Source organism: Pleurodeles waltl, chromosome 9 (genome assembly GCF_031143425.1).
Source record: "Pleurodeles waltl isolate 20211129_DDA chromosome 9, aPleWal1.hap1.20221129, whole genome shotgun sequence".
Classification (NCBI taxonomy): Eukaryota; Metazoa; Chordata; class Amphibia; order Caudata; family Salamandridae; genus Pleurodeles; species Pleurodeles waltl.
The window spans coordinates 231448347-231474213 of record NC_090448.1 but is presented as its reverse complement, the minus strand read 5'-3'; the positions used below and the strand labels follow the sequence as shown (position 1 = coordinate 231474213).

Sequence of the window (25867 nt, the reverse complement as noted above, 5' to 3'; positions counted from 1 at the left end):
TGTAGCTAATAGTTCATTTCTAACTGCAGTAGCTCTTGTTTGTGATTTTAGCTTTAGAAGCAAGTTGGAGCTGTAACCGTTCTGTAAGAAATTGGGTCTCGAGTTGGCAGATGTTTGCACTCTGTCCAAGTAGAGACCACAATCCTAGTCAAGGCCAGTAAGATACACACTAAAAGTTGACCCATGCTCACCCTCTGGTAGCTTGGCACAGAGCAGTTTGGCTAAACTAAAGAAGCAATGTTTAAAGTATTTGTGCACACAATGTAAACACCACAGGAGTACTCCACACCAGCCAAGTTATGATTTTTCAAAGATTAAATCAAAATGCAGTGCTTAGAAGCCACTAGCTCCAACCATGGCTATCTGGGCATGCTGGATGAAGAAAATCCAAAAGTTCAGTCTGACCCCAATGGAGTGCGGGCTGGGTACAGCACTCACGCAGACCTGAAACAATACCCTCGTTGTGTCGATGCTCGGGATGATGCTTTGATCCAAAGGAGGAGATGCATTGCACTTGAAGGCGATGCGTCATTTCCTGATTGGGCAACACCATTAATCTGTCAATGTCCAGAAGCAATGGGTACCAGTTCCAATGCATCAGCCAAGTCGGGGTTGCGTTGTAAGTCGGGGTCATTGCATTGCACACTCGGTGAATGGCATCCATGGCTTCGGTGCAGGCAATTTCAAAGCGCAGTTTCTTTAGTGAGATGCATCAGTTCAAGTTGACGTGCAGGTGCTGATGCATTAGTTTTCTATGCTGCAGCACATCACTCACCTCCAAGGGTCCAGGGCTGGATCTGGCACCTCCTGGTAGAGCAGGACACACAGCAGACGAGTCCAGGTGCTGGTAGCTAGATTCAGGTAAAGTCTTTGATGTTCCTGAGAGTTCTGAAGCAGGTCGTAAGCTCAGTCAGGCCCTTGGAAAAACTTTAGCTTGCAGGATGTAGAGAGTTAAGTCCAGTCCTCATCCTTCCTGGCAAGAAGCAGCAAGCCAACACAGCAAAGTGGCAGTCCCTCCTGGAAGCACAGCAGTCCTTCCTGGTAGAATGTCCTCAGTTCAGAAGTGTTCTGAGTATATAGTGTCAGAAGTCCGGTACTGTTACCCAAACAGGCCTTTGATGAAGGGGTAACTTCAAAGGAATTCTGTGAAGTGCACAAGAATTCCTTTCAACCCAGCCTTGGCACGCTCCAGACTACTAGCAGTGCATAATCAGCCCTTTGCGTGAGGGCAGCCCACAACCTATTCAGATGTAAGTGTGAACTACCTCTCCCTCTTCCTGTCCAGGAAGACTATCAGTATGCAGATGAATGCAGTTGTATCTCCTGTCACATCCAGCCCTTCCTGTGTGTGACTGTCTGGAGAGAATGCAATGCACAATTGTAGTTGTCACCTAAACCCAGGCGTATATTCAGAGGTAGGCTAACGCACAAAAGAGTTAAAGAAAGAAAATGCCAACTTTGTAAATGTGGCATTTCAGACCAGCAATTTGAAAACCAACTTTACCAAAAGATATATTTTTTAATTGTGAGTCCAGTGAGACACCGAACTCCATATTTCTATCTTTTCCCAATTGGAAAGTACACTTAAACGATGTTTTAAGGTAACCCCAAAGTTAGCCTATGGGAGAAATAGTCGTTGTAATAGTGAAACATGAGTTTAAGAGTTTTTCAGCATCTGGCCGTGTTAAACTTAAAAACACATGCCCACCTTTTTAAATACACTGCTCCTTGCCCTTGGGGATATCTAGGGCCTACCTTAGGGTGACATATGTAATAAAAAGGAAGGTTTAGGTCTGGCAAGTGGGTACACTTGCCAGATCGAAATGGCAGTTTAAACTGCACACATATACTCTGCAATGGCAGGCCTGAGACATGTTTCAAAGGCCACTGTAGTGCATGGCACAGCCAGTGCTTCAGGTCCACTAGTAGCATGTGGCTTACAGGTCCTGGGCACACACTTTACTAGGGACTTACCAGTTAATCAGATATACCAATCACGGGGAAGCCAGTGTTACCATGTTTAAGACACAAAGCACATGCACTTTAGCACTGATCAGTAGTGAAAGTGCACAGAGATCTAAAGCCAGCAAAAACGAAGTTCAGCACACAGTCAAAACAGGATGGCAGAAAGCAAAAAGCCACTGGAAAGTAGATGAAAGATGCCAGGTCTAACGCGTTTTTACACAGAACTGTGACCAAAGCTTTGCTTAACAATGAGTGCTAGAGTCTGGTAGCCTTCTTAACTGGACATTGGCTCTTTGAATGTATAGCATGTCTGACCTGATTTCATAATTTTTCTGTGTGTGAGCACTTCAGTTCACTTGTTTACTTGTGGTGGTGGACTTCAGGGCATTAAAAAATGGGCTTTGGGATTTTTTAAAGTGAATTTTCAGCTGCTTAGATTAACATCTACTTACATGGTCCCTTTGCATCTAGGGCTGCTGAGAATTTAAGAATCCTATCACACCTCATTAATTATAGTATTTTGTTTATTACCCTTAGTTCCATTGAACAGGGGTGTGAACAAAGCAATAACAAGTGGTCTGCGATCTTAAGGTTTGTGAGGATATCGGAGAGCTCACAAATTGTCCATCATAGCATAAGCTTGCACAGAAATTCCTATGTTGTTTAAGGTGTAGTAACTTCCTACTGGGTGTGTGGCATTATATGAAGATCGATTTATCGACCTGCATTAATAGCATAATCATTACATCGTCAAAGTAAGCATGTAGTTATTATTCATATGATTATGCATGCAGTATAATAGGAATATATCTCCTATATAAGCTCTATAAATTTATTTGGTACCTTATCGCAGCCCCAGGAGGTCAAGCACATTCTAGTTTGTTTTGTTGTTCACAGTTTTAAACATCCTACTTGCCCAACTATAAGTAAGGACCTATTATTTAAAAAGACAGTTTTTAGTTTGAGCACACAAGCCTTTTTTGACCTGTTGTAAGTATTCTGTGGGCTTTTAACCATACCCATCTCACGCTCATCACTTTCACTTGTTCGTGGGTTTACCTTTTAAAAAATCCCTTGATGTCATTGGTAGTTGCTTTATGTTTGTCCCGCCTTGGGGTGGTTTTGTTACCCCCTTGCAAACTGACCCTGTTACATGGATTATTGCCCAATTGCCAATATACTTCAGAGGGCGACCATTTTTTTCTTTTGTCTCTCCCCTTCTTGCTCCATGGTGGCCATGGCACTCACAGAGTGAACAGCACAGCACAAACTCCATTGGCAGTATTGAAGCGCTGGTCATATTGTCACACTGTTACCTAATCAGAGTCATTTCTTTTGGCTCTCCCCTTCACGCTCCATGGCCTTTACAAACACACTTGTAATTGATAAATGCTTTACGTGAAAAACACAGTGGGAGAGCCAATACTAAAATATTCACTACACTCGGGGAAACTCGCCCCATAATGATTTGCAAGCATTCTTTTACAAAACATTTTTGCCCATAACTTAGCCTGTGGTGGCCCTGGGACAATGGGGCCACCACCAAAATGTTTAGCACAACACACTGTTTCTGTCTAGGTCAACTCTGGGTCCACACAATAATAACCCCTGCAACCATTCAGTGTCTTCTTAAGCTCTATTAGGGTTAGAACTGTGTTTTAAGTGCCTTGTTTGTAATATCATTGTAGTAGGCCTGTTAACCTTGAAAATGTGTAATGCACTACTCCTCTAGGGGCCAAATATATGGTGGTAGGGCATTATTTTCTGCCATTCTGTTTTCATGTGTTTATACCCTTTAGGGGCTAACTATGTGGTTACATAACCATGTTTCATAGAAATGCTATTTTTATTGTGGTGTTCTCTAGGGGCTGTTCTGAGCATTACAGTCAACATAATACAATAGTTGCGGCATTCGGAAACTCGCTCTATAATGCTTTGCAGGGCATTCCTTTTGCAAACATTTTTGCTTATAATTCAGACTGTGGTGGTCTTAGGACAATGGAACCACCTTCAAAATGTGTTCACCATCACATGCTTTCTGTCGATATCATCTCTGAGTCCCCACACTAGGTTAGTGGGGACCCCAAAGTAATAACCCATCCCACCATGCAGTGTATTTGTAAGCTCTCTTCTGGGTGGATCTTTTGTTTTGCATCAGGGAGTAGTTTGTGTTTTAAGGGCTTTGTTTGAAAAAGTATTCCACTAGGCCTACTAGTCCTTTAGTTATATGCAGGGCAACTGGAATTTTGTGGCAGAAAGGACCAAAATGTGCAGCAGGGTTGACCAATTGATGTAGCAAAAGAAGACCAGTTATAAACTTACAATGCTCATAGCGCCAACTCAAGTAAATGCGAGACCTATTGCATTGCAAATTATTGTTAATTAGTGTTTCTCGGTTTTGATTTCTACATCTTGGTAAATACCATTTGTTGATAAGAGTATGTACTTAGATATTGTAATCCACGCCAGATCCTGATCTTTGTTAAAGTTATGCTCCTATTATATTTATTAATTTTGATGTATTCATAGTTTCAGAACCCCTGGGGCACAATGAAGCCTTTTCTGTTGAAAACCAAGATGAAATTCAAGACATGTTGCCTGGAGATGACTTGAATGAATGCCTTCTGTATCCAGGACAGCTATGTCAGCATCTCTGCATCAATACAGTGGGAAGTTACAAGTGTAGTTGTTTCCCAGGATTCATAATGCAAGAGGATGGTGTCAGCTGCAAGCCTGGTAAGAAAAATTATTGAAAAGAGCCAAAGGAGAATAGAAAAACTGAAGCTGTTTAGAATAAGATGGGCATGTTGTTATTTATGCAAAATACATGCAAATGACTCCTGTGGAATACTGCGCAGGCATTCAGATGTGCGTTGATAATGGTTCGGACAGCGGGAGCTTGACAAATAGCTCCATTCCATGGTGCTAATCATGTAAAAAGCTGTCACTAAACGTGTTTACTGCGCCTTCCTTCTCCACGGGAGCGAGGAGGATTGTCACTAGGGAATAGGTGGGTGAGTTGAAGAGGCAGTGAATTGAGGCAGAAGAATTTGGGAGTTTTCTGCCGCTCATGTACGTTCCAAGATGATTTCTACCACACTTTTTCGCTGCGCCTGAAAGGAGTCAGTTCGCCTTAAAAAAAGGGGCATATTTACAAGAAAGTGGTGCATCGCTCCCGACCACCACCTAAGGACACCATGGTTGTGCCGTATTTACAATACGGCGCACCATTGCGGTTTTTAGACAATAGCGTCAACATTTTTGACGCTATTATGGCACTTTTCTGCACTAGCGTCAGAAAATATGACACTAGTGCAGAAAACCACAAGGAGGCACAAGGACTTCAATGGGTGCTTAATGGGTGCGTGAGCAGGCATTAAAAGTGGTGGAAAAAATGGCATGGTGAAATCTTGTAAATTTCACTTGCCCATGTTTTCGGGCCTCCTAACGGGAGCACACCCCCCTTGCATACATTATGCCTGGCGCAGGCTTATTGTGGCGCATGGGGTTACAAAGTGGAGCAAAGCATGTATTGCGCCACTTTGCAAATATGATGTGGGGAAAAGGCCCACATGTTTTTTTAATGTTAGCGCCGCCTTAGCATTAAAAAAAATGAAGCTAAGGCAGCGCAAGGGGCTTGTAAATATGCCCCAAAGTTACCTGTTTGGACACACATCCTTGGACCACTGCCTGTTCCCCCGAGGTAGCCCGACACAGTGGCCCAAGGAGAGCTGTCCAACAGGTATAGCTTACCCTTTGTGAATCAGTTAATGTCTCCTTTGAGGAATCTGTAGCTGCTCAGTTGTTTATGACCTCAAATGTAGTCTGTCTAGTAGGCTCGAATTAAAAAGGACTGAAAAAGTGACTCCTGGGAAGGGATTGGTTGCGCTCCTCTTTCATACAAGCAACATGACCCCATCCTCTCTTATGAGTCAAGAACCTGATATCAATATTATGAATAATTCAATGATATGATTCTAATGTTCATCTTTAGCACACGGTGAAGCCTCTGTTCATATAGTAGTGACTCCGTATTATGTTGTGGTGCCCTTTATATGGCTCCTCGAAAAGAGCGATCACACATGTGTTGGTTTTCCAGGATCACAAAAAAGCACAAAGGCATACCTATCACTGATGCAACAGGTACAGTGGCACAAATCCCAAGGATGGAATGGTCTACTGCACCCCAATTGTGACAATCGTTTATTAACTATTCAAAGATAAGGGGTCCACTTCCCTTAGATTAAGGCATATCTCACCATTGCAACACAACTTAAGAAAGAGTGTGTTGTTCTGTCGGTGCCTGGCTGAGAGATGCATTACTGGCCGAGCTGGACTGGGTTAGTGCATTGGTGTGCTGTGCCTTGCACTACATCACTGCAGCATACCAAGCTGCACAGGAATCCTCAGAAACTGCACTCTGCTGAATGCTCGACATCATACACTGCACATCGAGCAGTGTCCATAAAGCACACCACACTACAACCACAAACCTGCACTGAATATGAAGCACACAGACAGCTGTAGACATGAAGCTGTTCTATGTATTGTCACATTTACATGCTCATCGTATATTGCACATACATCATACTACACTGAGCCTAAAACACTATTAACTGCATATATAGATTTCTACATTGTATATATAGTATTCCACACTATATGTACAACACTCCCAATGCAAATACAGCGTAATATACAATACAATCAGAATTCTATACTCCATGGCCCATATTTATACTCAGTTTGCGCTAAATTAGCGTCCTTTTCTTTTTACGCTAATTCAGCACAAACCTAACTCCATATTTATACTTTCCAATGTTATGGAGTTAACGTTGTTTTCTGGACGTGAAAAACTTCCTTGCCTCAATGAGATGCAAGGTAGGCGTTCCCATCCAGAAAAGGACGATATGGCCTTTGCGCCATATTTATCCTCCGTGCTAAAATCTAGCACGGGGATGGGGGCCTTAAATAATGGCGCTAAGCTTGCTTAGTGCCATTATTTAACACCTGGGTATGGGCAGGCATTAGGGGACCTGTAGGCATATTTCCATGGTCAGAGACCATGGAAAGTGCCCACAGGTGCCCTTCCTTGGCCCCAGGGACACCCCCTCCCACACCAGAGAGACACCACAGGATGGGGGACCCATCCCAGGTAAGTCCCGGTAAGTATATATATTTTTTTATATTACCCCGCTCGGGGGCCCTGACTTAGGGCCCCCTGCACAGCACTGGCCCCAATGGCCATGCCCAGGGGACATTTGTCCCCTGGGCATGGCCATTGGGGGTGGTGGGCATGGCTCCTGTCTTTGCTAAGACAGGAGCCATCTCCATGGGAGTTGTGCGCCAGAAAATGGCGCTACACTGCTTAGACGCAATTTTTCTGCGCACAATTCCCGTTTTCCCCTATGCGTTCCAAGGATGCTAACAGGGCATTAGCGCTGGCTAGCACCATTTCATAAAAATGGTGCCCGGCAGGCATCTTGGATTGGCGCTAGCCGGCGCTATACTTTTTCATTCAAAACTGCGCTAATGCAGTTTTGGTTGAAAAAGTATAAATCTTGCCCCATATTCGTCATCCTTCACTGTAGGTACAGATAGCTACACAATCATTTGGTACCTTATAGTGCATTCATAGTATGATGTAAACCTCAAATCACCCTGCACTACTAAATAGCCTTGTTCACTACACGCATAGCATCCTACTCTACACCAATAGTGCTACATACACAACTACACAACAGCAACCTACACAAACATATAGGGGGTTATTACAACTTTGGAGGAGGTGTTAATCCGTCCCAAAAGTGACGGTAAAGTGACGGATATACCACCAGCCATATTACGAGTTCCATAGGATATAATGGACTCGTAATACGGCTGGTGGTATATCCGTCACTTTACTGTCACTTTTGGGACGGATTAACACCTCCTCTAAAGTTGTACTAACCCCCATAGTATTTTGGGCTGAACATTTAGCGCCTGACACCGCTCACACATCAACCCACCCAGCCCATTTACAAATTTAGCTGGACGTAGGCCATCATGCACTGGCCATGTAGGACTCCATAATCATAATGCAGCATCCACCACAATGTGTATCATGCCCCACACTGACTGTGCAGCATTAATGCTTTACAAATACGGTATCTTGCACTGCTCATGCTGCATCACTACTCTCGAAAAGGAGTCCACTGCTGTACATGGGCAGCACATAGTATTGCACCACCAGCATCCCAGACTACATATACAGCGTTACATATCCTGCATTTTGTGTTGAACAAGCAACATCTGATAGTACAGTTTTAGCACCCACAGTACACATCCGTCTAGCACTCTATGTGCTTCATCTTGCATAATTTTCACTTGTATAGAACAGCCTTCACTGCACTCACAGCACTCTACTCTTAATGACTTATCCACCATTAAGCATGCCATGCTCTACTGACATTTGCAGCATTCTGACACTAAGAATGTGGTATCCTGCCCTGGACATACTAAGGGGCATATTTACCAGAAAGTGGCACATTGGTCCCAATGTGCCACTTCTCTTGCGTCGCCGGTGTCCCACCTAATGACACAATGGTTGTGCCGTATTTACAATGGCGGTTGTTAGGACAATTTTTGATGCTATTGTGGCACTTCGCTGCACTAGCGTCAAAAATGTTAATGCTAATGCAGCAAAGCACAGGGAGGCCCATTAATTAAAATGGGTGTGCTATTTTAACGCCTGCTCTGAGCAGGTGTTAAAAACAATGGAAAAATGGTGCAGTGAAATGTTGTAAATTTCACTGCGCCATTTTTTTTTTGCCTCCCTGTGTCGGAACACCCCGTTGCATACATTATGCCTGGCACACATTGTAAATACGGCATGGGAGAAAAGCCTCTTTAACACCGCCTTAACATTTTAAAAAATTACGATGGCACGAGGGGCTTGTAAATATGCCTCTAAATTTGTACACCCCACAAAGAACACCTTTTTTTACTTATGCAGCATCCTATACTATACAAGCAGCATCCTTCATATGCATCTCCCTATGCATGCACTCACATCTGGGCATACACTTGTCACTTAGGGCGGTACATCAAGCACACAAAAGCTGATGCAAGGAATGCTTGAAATATGTCTAACAACTGGCAATCACTCAGGGTAGCATTATAACCCATAATTCTTTGGCCTACAATGCCACCTCAGTTTGGAACTAGCCATATGCACCTCAAACTTGGCCATGCTTCAATAGGAATTGTTCAACCCAAACTGGGGGGTAAAGAGAATTCCTCCCTGAGCTGGAACACCCGACTGACGAGCCCGAATCAGGACAAAACCATTAATAGGTTGCTTCTGTTTCAGAAGGATCTGGCTTGGCAATTTGGGCTGAACTGGTCTTGCTTGAGCAGGGTCAAGACTGATTTGCAATTGGCTGGGTCCAAACTGAGAAGGTATGGTGTGCACAATAACAGATGTGGCCCCAAGTAATTACTAGTGACTGAGATTAATTCAAGCACTCTTGGCGTAACTTTTTTTGTATACTTCACTCTTACTTCCTAAGTGCAGCCCTGAGTCCTGTCTTCACTGTGCCACTGGAACCAAGCCACACCCTGCTGACAAACATAAATCAGTCAGGGCGAAACTGATCTTGAGTTGCTTGTGTTCCGGATCAGGGTGGATCTTTCTCAGCAGTCCTGGCTGCACTCCTTCTGGAGCAAGCATTCCACCCATCACTTTTTTGTATACTAGGTGTTTTTCAGCTTTAAGCAACTATTGGTCAATCATTGGGTTTATCACTGTGTGAAGGCCATTTATGCACAAGAGACATCAATTGACAGGTATTTCAACAGTGTTTTTATAATCCCAGATTGATCTTTTTACCATATAACCATAAAAGATCTTTATTTACACACATTCCATCAGACTTTACCAAGCCAGACATAACTTTCCGATTCGTGTTGATAATTGTTCTCCAATCTAAACACATGGTATTGTTCCAGGAGCTTTCATTTTATCTCACATTCCCTACCCTGCCCCAGATATTTTAGGTTGAAGTTTCAGAATTCAGTGGGAAGTCATGTCAAGAAAGGCCATTGTGTTGTAATTGTTTTGACTTCTGGCAGCAGTTCAGGTGGCACAACCCAGCGTCTGATGCTCTAAGTTCCATCCATTGGCGGATTTCATAAAGTTCAGGCACTCTAATTTTAACTATTTCATGTAAGAAGCACCCCTGTCGTCTAATTTAATGGCTCAAGCAGTAGGTATTATCTGACAGATTACACTAATGAACATTGTTCTGGGAAAAATGATCTCAGGTACTGATGACAGAGCGAAAACTGAAAGCAATCTTATTTTAACCGTAAAACTCTGTAGTAATTTCAAAGTTTTGGGCAACTGCAGCAGGTATACATTTATGCTGTATGAAGATGAGATGCTACAGTGTGTGGGAAAAGCAGCACAACAGTTCTCTGCATGTGTTAAATTGATATAAAACACTAAATTCTCAAATTAATTTAAATTTGTAAATCAACCTTCATGGCCAAAAATACGCATATTTACAATTTAAGACCTTAACAAACACAGGTAAATTGGTAATAGTAAATCCAATGCAAGGGAGTTGAATGGACATAATAATGAGTGGGCAACCTTGTAAGTGTGGGAACACCCCCAAGCACGTACTTTGTGGGTATTCCCAAAATAGTACCCGACCCCTTCCTACACCGAATTGTTTGGAGATGCCGATTTAATTCCCCTTCCAGTTCAAAAGAAGAATTGATCGCCTAAGATTTGGTAGGCATGAAGAGGAAAATATGTCTCCACAGGGTAAATTGGAGAAAAATATGTACAGCGGGCACCACTCTCCTGCGAGTTTTGGCATTAATTATGAGTGAATTGGAAAAGTGGAGACTATCACACCTAATAAAATTCAACTTCCTGGGCTTCAGAATTTCTCAAGTGCGATTAAAATCACCCATTCCAGGTTTTGGGGAGTAATGTGCATATTTTAGTGCTTACTGCACTAAAATCCACATTTTGTAAATAATGTATTACTCCCCCGTTAAATTCTAGGAGGTATTTAGTGCACCCAGTAATTACCAGGTGAGATAAATACCACACAACTTCAAATTCTGACCACTGCGCAGACATATTTAGCACCTCACAGTACACATCTGTCTAGCACTCAGCGCTTCATCTTCCATAATTTTCACCTGTATAAAGCAGCCTGCACTGACCTCACAACACTCTACTCTAAATGTGTTATCCACCAGTAAGCATGCCATGCCATTTTGCAGAATTCTTACACTACGGATGTGGTATGTTGCCCTGGACATACTAAGGGGCATAATTACAAGAAAGTGGCACATTGGTCCCGATGCGCCACTTTTCTTGTGCCACCCATGCCCCACTAACAACACCTCAGTTGTGCCATATTTACAATGGTGGCCATTAGGACTATTTATGACACTATTGTGGTGCTTTGCTGTACTAGCATAAAAATGTTGATGCTAATGCAGCAAAGTACAATGAGGCCTGTTGATTAAAATGGGTGCGCCATTTTAACGCCTACTCTAAGCAGGTGTTAAAAATGACAGAAAAATGGTGCAGTAAAATGTTGTACATTTAACTGCTTATTACACACAGAGAAAGATAAGGAAGGTTATAGCCCCATACTGCCTCCCAAAATCAAAGACTGCGTACACAAAAAGTATGGGGGGGGACCGAAAGAACAGGCCCACTGGACCTGTTCAACCTGTGATAAAAACCACTCTTTTCCGTGATCCAGTCAAAGTGACACATGATTGTGATAACTGTGTATTGGGGAGCTATCTCAGGGGTTCCTCCTTACGGAATAGGTGATCTCACACACATTATAGTGTCATGCTTCATCATTTGGCCACCTATCCCCACTCAGGTAGGACAATACCACCTGGGCGGACTCAACCTTGTGGTTAAATGAACCATGAGGGAATGCTGAAATAATGTTTTTCTGGATAGTATGGGGATCCAGTTGTATGAATAAACTACATAGCAAATCACTAGTATGGATCACACCTTTTGACCCCTTCGCTGCCAGGCCTTTTCCCCCCTCAGGTGCTAGGCCTTTTTTTGGCTATTTGGGACAGTTCCCGTTTAGGCCCTCATAACTTCTTGTCCACATAAGCTACCCACGCCAAATTTGCGTCCTTTTTTTCCAACATCCCAGTGATTCTAGAGGTACTCAGAGTTTGTGGGTTCCCCTGGAAGGAGGCCAAGGAATTAGGCAAAATACAGCGAGAATAAAAAAATGGGGAAAAAGGGCAGCAGAAGAAAACGTGTGATTTTTTCCCTGAAAATAGCATCAACAAAGGGTTTGCGGTGCTAAAATTACCATCTTCCCAGCTTTTAGGAACAGGCAGACTTGAATCAGAAAAATACATTTTTCAACACAATTTTGGCATTTTACTGGGACATACCCCATGTTTCATATTTTTTGTGCTTTTAGCCTCCTTCCAGTTAGTGACAGAAATGGGTGTGAAATCAGTGCTGGATCCTGGAAAGCTAACCTTTTTTGAAAAGTAGACAAAATCCTAAATTCAGCAAGTGGTCATTTGTGTAGATCCCACAAGGTTTTCCTATAGACAATAACAGCTGAAAAAAACCAATTGAAATTGGGGTGAAAAAAACAGCCATTTTTCTCCACGTTTTACTCTGTATCTTTTTTCTGCGATGTCAGATTTTCAAAAGCAATATATACCGTTACATCTGCTGGACTCTTCTGGTTGCAGGGATATATAGGGATTGTAGGTTCATCAAGAACCCTAGGTACTCAGAGCCAATAAATGAGCTGCACCTTGCAATGGGTTTTCATTGTATACCGGGTATACAGCAAATAATTTGGTGAAATATAAAGAGTGAACAATAGGTATCAAGGAAACCTTTGTATTTCCAAAATGGGCACAAGATAAGGTGTTGAGAAGCAACGGTTATTTCCACAGCTCTGAATTCTGAAGTCTCCATACTAGCATATGAATTACAGGGCATTTCTCAAATAGACGTCTTTTTTACACACTGTCTTACATTTGAAAGGGAAAAATGTAGGGAATGAGAAGGGGCATTAACACTTATTCTGCTATTCTGTGTTCCCCTTAGTCTCCCGATAAAAATGGCATCTCACTTGTGTGGGTAGGCCTAGTGCCTGCGACAGGAAACACAACATGGACACATCACATTTTTACATTGAAATCTAACGTGTTTTTTGCAAAGTGCCTAGCTGTGGATTTTGGACTATAGCTCAGCCGGCACCTAGGGAAGCCTACCAAAACTGTGCATTTTTCAAAACTAGACACTTAGGAGAATCCAGGATAGGATGACTTGTGGCACACTCACCAGGTTCTGTTACTCAGAATCTTTTGCAAACCTCAAAACTTTGGGAAAAAAACACTTTTTCCTCATATTTCGGTGATAGAACGTGCTGGAATCTAAGAGGAGCCACAAATTTTCTTCCACCCAGCCTTCCCCCAAGTCTCCCGATAAAAATGGCACCTCACTTGTGTGGGTAGGCCTAGACCCTGCATCAGGAAATGCCCCAAAACACAACATGGACACATCACATTTTCCCAAAGAAAACAGATCTGTTTTTTGCAAAGTGCCTAGCTGTGGATTTTGGCCTCTAGCTCAGCCGTCACCTAGAGAAACCTACCAAACCTAGGCTTTTTTTAAAACTAGATACCTAGGGGAATTCAAGATGGGGGTACTTGTGAGGCTCTCACCAGGTTCTGTTACCCAGAATCCTTTGCAAACCAACTGGCAAAAAAACAAAACTTTTTCCTCACATTTCGGTGACAGAAAGTTCTGGAATCTGAGAGGAGTCACACATTTCCTTCCACCCAGTATTCCCCCAGGTTTCCCAATAAAAATCGTTCCTCACTTGTGTGGGTAGGCCTAGTGCTCATGACAGGAAATGCCCCAAAACACAACATGGACACATCACATTTTCCCAAAGAAAACAGACCTGTTTTTTACAAAGTGCCTAGCTGTGGATTTTGGCCTCTAGCTCAGCCGGTACCTAGGGAAACCTACCAAACCTGTGCTTTTTTTAAAACTAGATACCTAGGGGAATCCAAGATGGAGTGACTTGTGGGGCTCTGACCAGGTTCTGTTACCCAAAATCCTTTGCAAACCTCAAAATGTGGCAAAAAACACTTTTCCTCACATTTCGGTGACAGAAAGTTCTGGAATCTGAGGGGAGACACAAATTTCCTTCCACTGAGCATTCCCCTAGTCTCCCGATAAAAATGCTACCTCACTTGTGTGGGTAGGCCTAGTGCCCGTGACAGGAAATGCCCCAAACCACAACATGGACCCATCACATTTTCCAAAAGAAAACTGACCTGTTTTTTGCAAAGTGCCTAGCTGTGGATTTTGGCCTCTAGCTCAGCCTGCACTTAGGAAAACCTAGCAAACCTGGAGGTTTCTGAAAACTAGACACCTAGGGGAACACAGGATGGGGTAACTTGTGGTACTCTTACCAGGTTCTCTTACCCAGAATCCTTAGGAAACCTCCAAATGTGGCAAAAATAACACTTTTTCCTCACATTTTGGTGCTGCAAAGTTCTGGAATCTGAGGGGAGCCACAAACTTCCATATTCCCAGTGTTACCCCAGGTCTCCCGATAAAAATGGTACCTCACTTGTGTGGGTAGGCTTAGTGCCCGTGACAGGAAATGCCCCAAAACACTATGTGGACATATCAAACGTATCAAATACAAAACTACCGGTTTTTGCTGGTAGGGGCACCTGTATTTTTGGTTCTGGGCTCAGCAGCCATCTAGGGAAACCTACCAAACCCAAAGATTTCTGAAAACTAGACACCTGAGGGAGTCGAGGCAGAAATGTCCTAAAATAAATTTGCCCCCAGGGGAACGACCCTTGATTAAGGGTTTGCCCCCCTGCTAAAATAAAAAAGTAAATAATCCCTGGCATCTAATGGTTTCTGACCCCATTACAGTAGGCTGATCTTCCCCCATAGGGGCAGAAAAGGCCTTAAAAATGTTTTCCCCCATGGGGAGCGGCCCTTGGCAAAGAGGCCACTTCCTTTATCGATAAATATATAAAACAACAAACTCCCTGGTGTCTAGTGGGCTTTTCTGCAGCCGATCGCTTCACGATCGGGCTGCTGAAATGCTCATCGAGACATCAAAGGAAACAAAAAGCCTTTCCTTTCTTTTGATGCCTCTCCTGCCCCCAGTCCATGATTGGAAAGAGAAATGAGATTCCCCTTCCATCCCTGACGAGGGGTGTGGATGGGAGGCCTACAGGGGGAGCGCTAGCACTCCCCCACTCCCCTTGTGGGCCGGATGCAGGGCGAGCTGATCTCGTCCCTGGCACACGGGAACCGTGGCCGAGGACGAGGCCACCGCGCCCCAGGCAACCAGGGGGTTAATAATGGTGTCTGCTGGTAAATTAAAAGCAAAGTAGGGACAATTTTGAGTAGAATGACTCATAATGTTGCTCTAATCCTAATGGCCAACATGTTTCTGCCCACGCGTCTAGCCTTTACTGGTCTGGGGCATTCTTCAGGGCCTGGGATCCCTCCTAAGTATAGTGAGAAGAGAAGGCCTCTTCTAAATTAATGGTGAAAGGCTCATGTATAACACACTCAGGCCTACCTGAGTGCATACTCAAATCTGGGAGGCCTATGTAAAGAAAAGAGGAAGGAAGCTTAAAACATGTAATGCACAAAAGACTATGGGGGTCATTACGACCTTGGCGGGCGGCTACGGCCGCCCGCCAAGCGGTAACCGCCGTGCGGCCGCCAATGCGGCCGCACTTCCGCGGCCCCCATTACGACATCCCCGCTGGGCCGGCGGGCGCAAACCAAGTTTGCGCCCGCCGGCCCAGCGGGGATGAGGCCGCAACATAGGAGCCGCCAGCTCCTAATGGAGCCGGCGGTATTGCGGACGTGCGACGGGTGCAGTAGCACCCGTCGCGCTTTTCACTGTCTGCTATGCAGACAGTGAAAAGCTGGCCAGGGCCCTGTTAGGGGGCCCCTGCACTGCCTATGCCAGTGCAGGGGCCCCCAGGGGCCCCAGGACACCCCTTACCGCCAGCCTCTTCCTATCGGTGCAAACCGCCAGAAACAGGCTGGCGGTAGGGGTGTCATAATCCCCAGGGCAGCGCTGCTTGCAAAAATGGCGGGAAACCGCCGGCCCCGGCGGTGCGACCACGGCGCTACCGCCGCGGTCGTAATATGGGCCTCCGTACCGCCAGCCTGTTGGCGGTACGGACGCGACATGACCCCCTATATGTATGTGAACACATCTATCACGTAACCACAGCAAACCACTGCACACAAAGGGGGTCATTCTGACCTCGGCGGTAAAAGGCGCTTACTGCCGGTCAGGAGACTGCCATAACACCACCGCGGGTGCGGGAAACCGCCACGGTCATTCTGACCCGCAACAGGCAAACCGCCAAAAACCCGCCATCCACAAAAGTCCGCCACACCAACGGCCAGCGAAAAACTGGCGATGACCAAACCTCCACCGTCACGCCAACAGAAATACGCCCATTCCATTCCGACCCACGAATCCACGCGGCGGTCTTTCAACTGCGGTATTCCATTGGCGGTACACACCGCCGCGGTCAAAATACACACACAGCTCCAAAACACTGCCACATTGGACATTTTGAAATACACACACCTGATACACATACAAACACCACTCCCACACACCCAACACAATATAAAACACACACCCACATCACCCACAAACCCCTACGACCACCATTTATTGACTAAGGCCAGAGAGAGACACCACCAGCTAGTACAGAGCATTCACAGGCACATTACACCATCACCCACACAACATCCACGCACAAAACACCACACACCACCACACTCACCACACTCATCACCACAAACACCACCCCACACCTCATCCACACCACCCCATGGCACCCCAAAGACACCCCAGATTTTCAGACGCTGAACTCAGGGTCATGGTGGAGGAAATAGTTCGGGTAGAGCCCCAGCTCTTCGGGACACAGGTGCAGCACACCACCATTGCCAGGAAGATGGAGCTATGGCAAAGAATAGTGGACAGGGTCAACGCTGTGGGTCAGCATCCACGAAATCGGGACGACATCAGGAAGCGGTGGAACGACCTACGGGGGAAGGTGCGTTCCATGGTATCCAGACACAACATCGCAGTGCAGAAGACTGGCGGCGGACCCCCACCTCAACCCCCAGAATTTACAACATGGGAGGAACAGGTCTTGGCGATCCTGCTTCCTGAGGGCCTCGCAGGAGTAGGCGAAGGAATGGACTCTGGTAAGTCTAATCTCAACTACTTCATCCCCCCCCCACCCACCGGCATGCCAAATCATACCCCCACCCACCCCCCCACCCCCATCACACATCCTCCTTGCTAATGTCTCACCATCACAACCCACCCATCCCAACACCAAGCCCTGCATGCGACCACAAACCATGGACACCCATCACCTAAGCATGCCCACTGCACATACCCATCCCCCCAAACCACCCTCACAACAGCCCCCACAAGGGAATGCCAGCACTGGGGTACGCGGGCACCCACCCATTGCACGCTATGGCACACACAGAAGCACTAACCATACTCTTATACCCCTGCAGGACCCGAACGCCACAACACTGCCCAGGAGGGTCCAGAAATGTCCATTCCACCCCAGAAGAGGCCCACAGTGATGACAGCAGCTCTGTCTCCCTGGACCCAGATGACCAGCCCGGCCCATCGGGGACCTCGGGATAGTCGGTTCCCCTCAGACAGCCACAGGCCACTGCAGACCTACCCCCCTCTGGGAACACCAGCACAGCACCCACCCAGCGGGCCCATGCCTCAGTCTTCAGGACACGTCAATCAGCGGTGTGTCCACCACTACAGGGCACCCAGGTTAACCCACCACCCCAACAACAACAGGGACCTGGGGGCAGTGGTAGTGGGCACACAGTCCAGGGGACAGAGGCCCAGGGAAACAGGGGAACTGGAAGGGCTACTGTGCGACAGGGGGGGGACAGGCCCAGGGAACCCACTCTCCACGAGGCCCTATCCTCCATCATGGGAGCATACCACCACTCCCAGGAGACGATGGCGACGGTCCTCGCCAGGTTCCAGGAGATCCAGGTACTGCAGGAGGAACAGTTTATGGGGTTCAGGGAAGAACTCAGAAACATCAGTTCCGCAATGGGCACCATCGTTGTGGCTCTCAATCAGATTGTCAGCACATTGCGGGACCATGTGGCACCACAAAGGGCCCATGTCACTAGCATGGACCAAGAACAGGCTACTACCTCCGCCGGCGCTAGTGGACAGGAGGCCCCGACACAAGAACAACAGGCCACCAGAACCCCACCCCCTGCAGAAGGAGAACCACCCCGCAAGCGGGGCCTGAGATCTAGGAAGAAGACAGAGTAGGATGCCAAGACCCCCGCCAGGAAAGGATACCCCCTGATTGTCATCCCACTGTCCCACATTGTCACCCTGTCCAACCTTAAACTGCCCCTGCTCCACCTTCCACAGGCATATGGACAATGCACCTGTGAGACTGAAAATCTGGACTCTGCCATGGACATTCCTCCACCATCACCCATCACCGAATTGCAACCATTACCCAAAATTGAGCACTTTAATAAACACACTTATTGCACAAAAATAATCTGGAGTCTGCCTGTATTTTTGAACAAATGTATTACACAGAACCGTGCAAAAATGTCCAGTTACATTGTGATGACAACATACCACTGTCACACAGCTGTAGTCCATGGGGAAACAAAGCAGAGGTCACGGAGTGGGGCCCACATCTCTGAAATTGGAAGGGAAAGTCACAACTCAGTTAACATACACTGGGGGGAAACTCAGACAGTAGAGAGGCAGGAGACTTTAAGTAAATGTAAAATGCCGGTGTGGATTCTTACCTGTATGTCATTGAAAATACTGCTGTATTACTGTGTCCCTGTTGTCTGTGTCGTCCTCTTCGTCTTCCTCCTCTTCACTCTCCGCAGGCTCCACAGCTGCCACAACACCACCATCTGGACCATCCTCCTGCAGGAAAGGCACCTGGCGTCGCAAAGCCAGGTTGTGAAGCATACAGCAGGCCATGATGATATGGCACACCTTCTTTGGTGAGTACATTACGGATCCACCTGTCATATGGAGGCACCTAAACCTGGCCTTCAGGAGGCCGAATGTCCGCTCGATCACCCTCCTACTATGGCCATGGGCCTCATTGTACCGTTCCTCTGCCCTTGTCCTGGGATTCCTCACTGGGGTCAGTAGCCATGACAGGTTGGGGTAACCAGAGTCACCAATTAGCCACACACGGTGTCTCTGAAGTAGTTCCATCACGTAAGGGATGCTGCTATTTCGCATGATGTACGCGTCATGCACTGACCCAGGGAACTTGGCATTTACATGGGAGATGTACTGGTCAGCCAAACACACCACCTGGACATTCATGGAATGATAACTTTTTCTGTTCCTGTACACCTGTTCACTCGTGCTGGGGGGGACCAAAGCAACATGTGTCCCATCAATTGCACCAATGATGTTGGGAATATGTCCAAGCGCATAGAAATCAGCCTTCACTGTAGCCAAATCGCCCACCTCAGGGAAAACAATGTAGCTCCGCATGTATTTCAGCAGGGCAGACAACACTCTGGACAACACCTTGGAAAACATAGGCTGAGACATCCCTGATGAAATGGCCACTGTTGTTTGAAATGACCCACTTGCCAAAAAATGGAGTACTGAAAGAACCTGCACTAGAGGGGGGATCCCTGTGGGTTGGCGGATGGGTGACATCAGGTCCGGCTCCAGCTGGGCACACAGTTCCTGTATAGCGGCTCTGTCAAGCCTGTATGTCAGTATGACATGTCTTTCTTCCATTGTCGACAGGTCCACCAGCGGTCTGTACACGGGAAGATTCCTCCATCTCCTCGCAAGTCCCAGCGGACGGTGCCTAGGAAGGACAACATGGAGCACAGAGTCAATCAACCCACAGGTATGTTCCCACAGCTTGCACAGTACATGATTCTCAATGCATTGAATGGCTTGTATGAGTGTTGATGCAAGGCCTAGGCATGTGTGACGCAGTAGAAACTAAGATATGGGGGCCCTTGAAATGGCGGCTGCCTGACCTGTGAAGTGCGACAGTGGGATGTGAGGTCAATGCGCTGGCGTGGCACACCGTGGCGGTAGGCGGTCGAAGACCGCGGCGCAAAGCCGCATTGGTTAACATTGAACCCTATGGGTTTCAGGAGCCAATGACGATGTGCGCCGGTGGTTGCGGTACGCCCCGCCACGGTACGCACCGCCGCGGGCGTGACTGCCATTTTCTATCAGCTTAATCACTCGATACCTGATCATCCACAGGAGAGGACCTATACTGCAAGTGCTGCTGTGACCTCGGTCTGGAAGAGACAATGGCTGCTGCGACTGGGGAAAGGGCCCCTGCCTTCACTTCTGAAGAATTGGAGAAACTCGTGGATGGGGTCCTCCCCCAGTATGCGCTACTCTACGGTCCTCCAGACCAACAGGTAAGTACACTGGGACCATGCTTTGTGGCCAATGCCTGGGTTGAGTGGGGTGAATGAAAGATGGTGGGGAGGGGAGCGAATGAGGCATGCATCAAACGACAGATGAGAGCATGTGCCACATGGCAAGGGTGGGGATGGGGGGCCACTCACATTGAGCATGCAGAAGGTGATGATTTTTTATTTTCTCCCCCTGTACATGTCACATAGGTCAGCGCCCATCAGAAAATCGACATTTGGCGTGCCATCGCCAAAGACGTCCGGACCCTGGGGGTCCACAACAGACGGGGCACCCACTGCCGGAAGAGGTGGGAGGACATCCGCCGCGGGAGCAGGAAGACCGCGGAGGCTCTACTGGGGATGGCCTCCCAACGTAGGAGGGGTGCCAGTCGTACCTTGACCCCCCTGATGTCCCAGATCCTGGCGGTGGCCTACCCCGATTGGGATGGGCGTGTGAGGACATCACAGCAGACACAAGGGGGTGAGTACAAGCACATTCTGCTGATTTTGCGCACATTGGAGGTGTCTGGGTGGGGTAGGAGGTCTGTGGGTATCCCTAGGCCAGGGCGATTTCTGTAGGCTAGGCCCCTCCGTTAGGCATGGCCGTGTGCCCCCGCCCCCCACCTCTGTAGGTTGCCTAGTACAGCTATTCATGGCCCTGTGTCACCTATGTGTGGAGTTGTCGTCCATAGGCTTGTAGGCCATGTCCCACGGATTGAGTAGTGTACCCCAAGTGCGCGGCGTAGGGCAGGGGGCTTCTGTGTCTGTCCTCTCCGCCAACGGTGTCGCCAATGCATGCACTCAACATGTCTTTGTTTCTCCACCCCCCCCCCCTTTTTTGGTGGTCTTCCTGTTCATGTGTGCATTAGCATCATCAGGCGGAGGAGAAGTGGCATCGGAGCACGAGGGAGCTGCATCTCACATGGCCATGGAGGGCCATGCAACTGACTCGGATTTCACCAGTGAGACGGAGGGCGAGGGGAGCTCCACAGCGGGGACACGTGGTGACACCAGCGACACAGACACGTCCTCGGAAGGGAGCTCCCTTGTGGTGGCGGCAACATCCGTGCCCACCGCAACAACAGGTACAGCCGCCATCCAGCGCACCAGCTCCGCCCTCCCAGCAGCCCCTCAGCCTTCGCCCTGTGCCCGCTCACCCAGGAAGGTGGGCATCTCCTTCGCCCCAGGCACCTCAGGCCCTGCCCCAGTTACCCCTGCTGCCCTCAGTGAGGAGGTCATTGACCTCCTGAGGACGCTCATTGTTGGGCAGTCTACCCTTTTGAATGCCATCCAGGGTGTAGAAAGGGAGGTGCACCGGAGTAATGCATACCTGGAGGGCATTCATTCGGGTCAGGCTGCCCATCAGCGATCGTTGAAGGCTCTGGCCTCAGCACTGACGGCAGCCATTGTCCCTGTCTCCTGCCTCCCTCCTCCAACTTCCTCAACCCAGTCCCACTCCCCTGTACCTCTGCCTATCCCAGACACACCTACAGACCAGCCTGCACACACCTCAACACCCAAGGGAAGCTCATCCAGACATAAGCACCACACATCACACAAGCATTCACCCAAGCAACATCCACATGCAGACATGCCAACAGCCACTGCCTCCTCTGTGCCCCCCTCCTCCTCGTCTCCCTCCTCCCTCCCTGTGACGTCTCCACTCACACTTGCATGCACAACATCTTCAGCCACTATGTCCATCACCAGCACACCCACCAGAACACTCCGCACATGTGCAGTCACCACCCCCACTACCATTTACACGTCCCCTGTGTCCTCTCCCAGTGTGTCTGTCACCCCCTCTTCCACACAAACGCAGGCAGTCACCCACCCAACAGCCATCCACCTCACGACAGCATCCAGCACAAGCACCTGCACCCAAAGACACCAGACTTCACTCTCCTACAACCACATCCTCTTCCTCCACTCCCATACCCACTACAACTACCCGTCCCTGTCTTTTCTAAATTGATTTTCCTTTCCAACCTTGACCTCTTTCCAACAACTGACCCACCCCCTCCATCTCATAAGACTCCAATCAGCACCTCAGCCACCACAAAACCTGGACCTACAAAGACAATAGTCCAAGGATTTTGGAGTCCACCACCTTCAAGGCCAGCTACTTCGGCTAGGAGTAAAGAGACGGCCAGCCCACCCCCTGAAAAAAAAAACAAGAAAGCCAGTGCCCGGCGCGAGAGGCCAAAGACAGCAGGCTCCAAAAGCACTACCCTGGCACCGTCAGGGAGTGGGGTGCCACCTGGCACACCGCCAAAGGGAGGAAAGGGCCACAGACGAGCAGGGAAGGGTGGCAAGGGCAGCACGCCTGACAAGTCCGGCAGCAGGCGAGCTGCCCAGGAGGGCCCCACCAGCCCCATTCCAGGTGTGCAGGAGGACACCCACGGGCCCGGGACGGCAGCACAGGAGGGCCCCGCAAGCGAGAAGACAGATGTGCACGAAGGGCCCGGCACTCACATGTGGCGAGTGAAATCCATGTAATGGCCGGATCTGGTGACCTGGACACACATGTCAAGCACCGCTGAACAGGGCCCTTCAAGCCAAGCACCGCTGAACAGGGCCCTTCAAGTCAAGAACCGCTGAACAGGGCCCTTCAAGCCAAGCACCGCTGAACAGGGCCCTTCAAGTCAAGCACCGCTCCGCTGGGCACCGCCGTCTCTGCACCGCTCCGCTGGGCCCTTCATCTCAAGCACCGCTCCGCTGGGCACCGCCGTCTCTGCACCGCTCCGCTGGGCCCTTCAACTCAAGCACCGCTCCGCTGGGCACCGCCGTCTCTGCACCGCTCCGCTGGGCCCTTCATCTCAAGCACCGCTCTGCTGGGCACCGCCGTCTCTGCACCGCTCCGCTGGGCCCTTCAACTCAAGCACCGCTCCGCTGGGCACCGCCGTCTCTGCACCGCTCCCTGGGCCCTTCATCTCAAGCACCGCTCCGCTGGGCACCGCCGTCTCTGCACCGCTCCGCTGGGCCCTTCAAGTCAAGCACCGCTCCGCTGGGCACCGCCGTCTCTGCACCGCTCCGCTGGGCCCTTCAAGTCAAGCACCGCTCCGCTGGGCACCGCCGTCTCTGCACCGCTCCGCTGGGCCCTTCAAGTCAAGCACCACTCCGCTGGGCACCGGCGTCTCTGCACCGCTCCGCTGGGCCCTTCATCTTAAGCACCGCTCCGCTGGGCACCGCCGTCTCTGCACCGCTCCGCTGGGCCCTTCAAGTCAAGCACTGCTCCGCTGGGCACCGCCGTCTCTGCACCGCTCCGCTGGGCCCTTCAAGTCAAGCACCGCTCCGCTGGGCACCGCCGTCTCTGCACCGCTCCGCTGGGCCCTTCAACTCAAGCACCGCTCCGCTGGGCACCGCCGTCTCTGCACCGCTCCGCTGGGCCCTTCATCTCAAGCACTGCTCGCTGGGCACCGCCGTCTCTGCATCGCTCCGCTGGGCCCTTCAAGTCAAGCACCGCTCGGCTGGGCACCGCCGTCTCTGCACCGCTCCGCTGGGCCCTTCAACTCAAGTACCGCTCCGCTGGGCACCGCCGTCTCTGCACCGCTCCGCTGGGCCCTTCAACTCAAGCACCGCTCCGCTGGGCACCGCCGTCTCTGCACCGCTCCGCTGGGCCCTTCAACTCAAGCACCGCTCCGCTGGGCACCGCCGTCTCAAGCACCGCTGGCCCATTGGCAGAAGGGGCAGGCCCGCATCTGTGTCGGGCAGGGCTGCACGAAGCACTCTGGGCACCATGCCTCCTCCAGAACCAGTGGAGTCTGTAATCCACTTGTGAGACTGTGGCTTTGCACTCCCCAGGATGGCACAGTGGGCAATCCACCCACTGTAGAGACTTGTGAGACTGTGGCTTTGCACTCCCCAGGATGGCACAGTGGGCAATCCACCCACTGTAGAGACTTGTGAGACTGTGGCTTTGCACTCCCCAGGATGGCACAGTGGGCAATCCACCCACTGTTATCCACTTGTGAGACTGTGGCTTTGCACTCCCCAGGATGGCACAGTGGGCAATCCACCCACTGTAGAGACTTGTGAGACTGTGGCTTTGCACTCCCCAGGATGGCACAGTGGGCAATCCACCCACTGTAGAGACTTGTGAGACTGTGGCTTTGCACCCCCCAGGATGGCACAGTGGGCAATCCACCCACTGTTATCCACTTGTGAGACTGTGGCTTTGCACTCCCCAGGATTGAACAGTGGCCATGGAGGCCCCTCGTGGATCTGGCGTCGTGGACTCATCTGGCTTTGGTGCCCCCCCTTCCCTTCCCCCTGAGGTGCCTGTAGTTTTGCTATCTGATGCCCCTGCAGTGTTCTCTCCATTGGAGTCGGGTATCCTGTGTGGGCTTTGCCCATGTGTTTAGGCCCATTGGCCCACGAACAATGGCTGATACCCAATTTGGACAGGACAATTTACATATGTATATATAGTTATAGATGTTTGATATATTTTTTAACTTAGCCGTACAATATACTTCAATTTAATGGTCATTTTATTTTGTCTTTGCATTCTTCCGGGGGGTTTGGGGGTGTCACTCTGAGTTGTTGCTCTGCATTGATGTGTATGTAGTTGTGGGTGAGGGTGGGTGTGTCGCGTATGTGTGTCCCCGTAATTTTTTGCCTCCCCCCTCCCCTGTGTCGTAGGTGCAGTACTCACCGTTGTCTTCTGCACCGGCGTTCGTGCTCCTGGTAGAGGAGCAGGAAGACAATAGCTGGTAGGATGTGTAGTTCGGGTTCCATGCTGTCCAGATTCCTCGTGGAGTGTGTAGAGGTGAGCGTTTTCCGTTCATAATGTCTGTTTCCGCCGTGTTTTTATTGGCGGGGCTACCGCCCCGGAAAAGGTGGCGGATTGGTGGGTTGTGATAGGGTGGGCGGTACATTGTCTCCCGCCTGTCTGTTGGCGGTGACCGCCGCGCTGTTTGTTTGTCCCGCCGTGGCGGTCGGAGTGTTAAAGTGACGGTCTCTGTTGGCGGTTTCCGCCAGGGTCAGAATTCCATTTTTTTTACCGCCTGCCTGTTGGCGGGTTGGCCGCCGCTTTAACACCGACCGCCAGGTTTGGAATGACCCCCAAAGTGTCAAAACACATGCCAATAGTGGTTTCACAACCATGCAATTATTCATTGTTGTGGATGCAGTGCTAGGAACATAATTTTTTACATCCTCTGCATCTGTAATGAAAAAGGAATTTTATTCTCTCTTACCCTAAACTTTAAGGGCAGCTGGCACCTGGTCTTGTGTAGGGATGATTCCCCTTGTAGTCACACACTGTAAAAGAAATCAAAGGGAAGGATGAACAAATGCCGTAGGGTGGTATTACATGTGTCGCAGTTTCCCCGACCTCCTCCCAGTGAAGCAGTGGCA

At 48.9% G+C, this 25867-nt stretch overlaps 1 protein-coding gene across 5 annotated transcripts in view; it reads left to right on the top strand.

Moving 5' to 3' along the window:
- FBLN2 (fibulin 2) overlaps nucleotides 1-25867 on the top strand; it is a 737488-nt gene that overhangs the window by 445154 nt on the left and 266467 nt on the right. For all 5 annotated transcript variants that reach the window (XM_069206615.1, XM_069206613.1, XM_069206614.1 and 2 more), the window contains one exon: nucleotides 4495-4701. In XM_069206615.1, the coding sequence (XP_069062716.1) occupies nucleotides 4495-4701 (207 nt within the window). The remainder of the gene's footprint in view (nucleotides 1-4494; nucleotides 4702-25867) is intronic.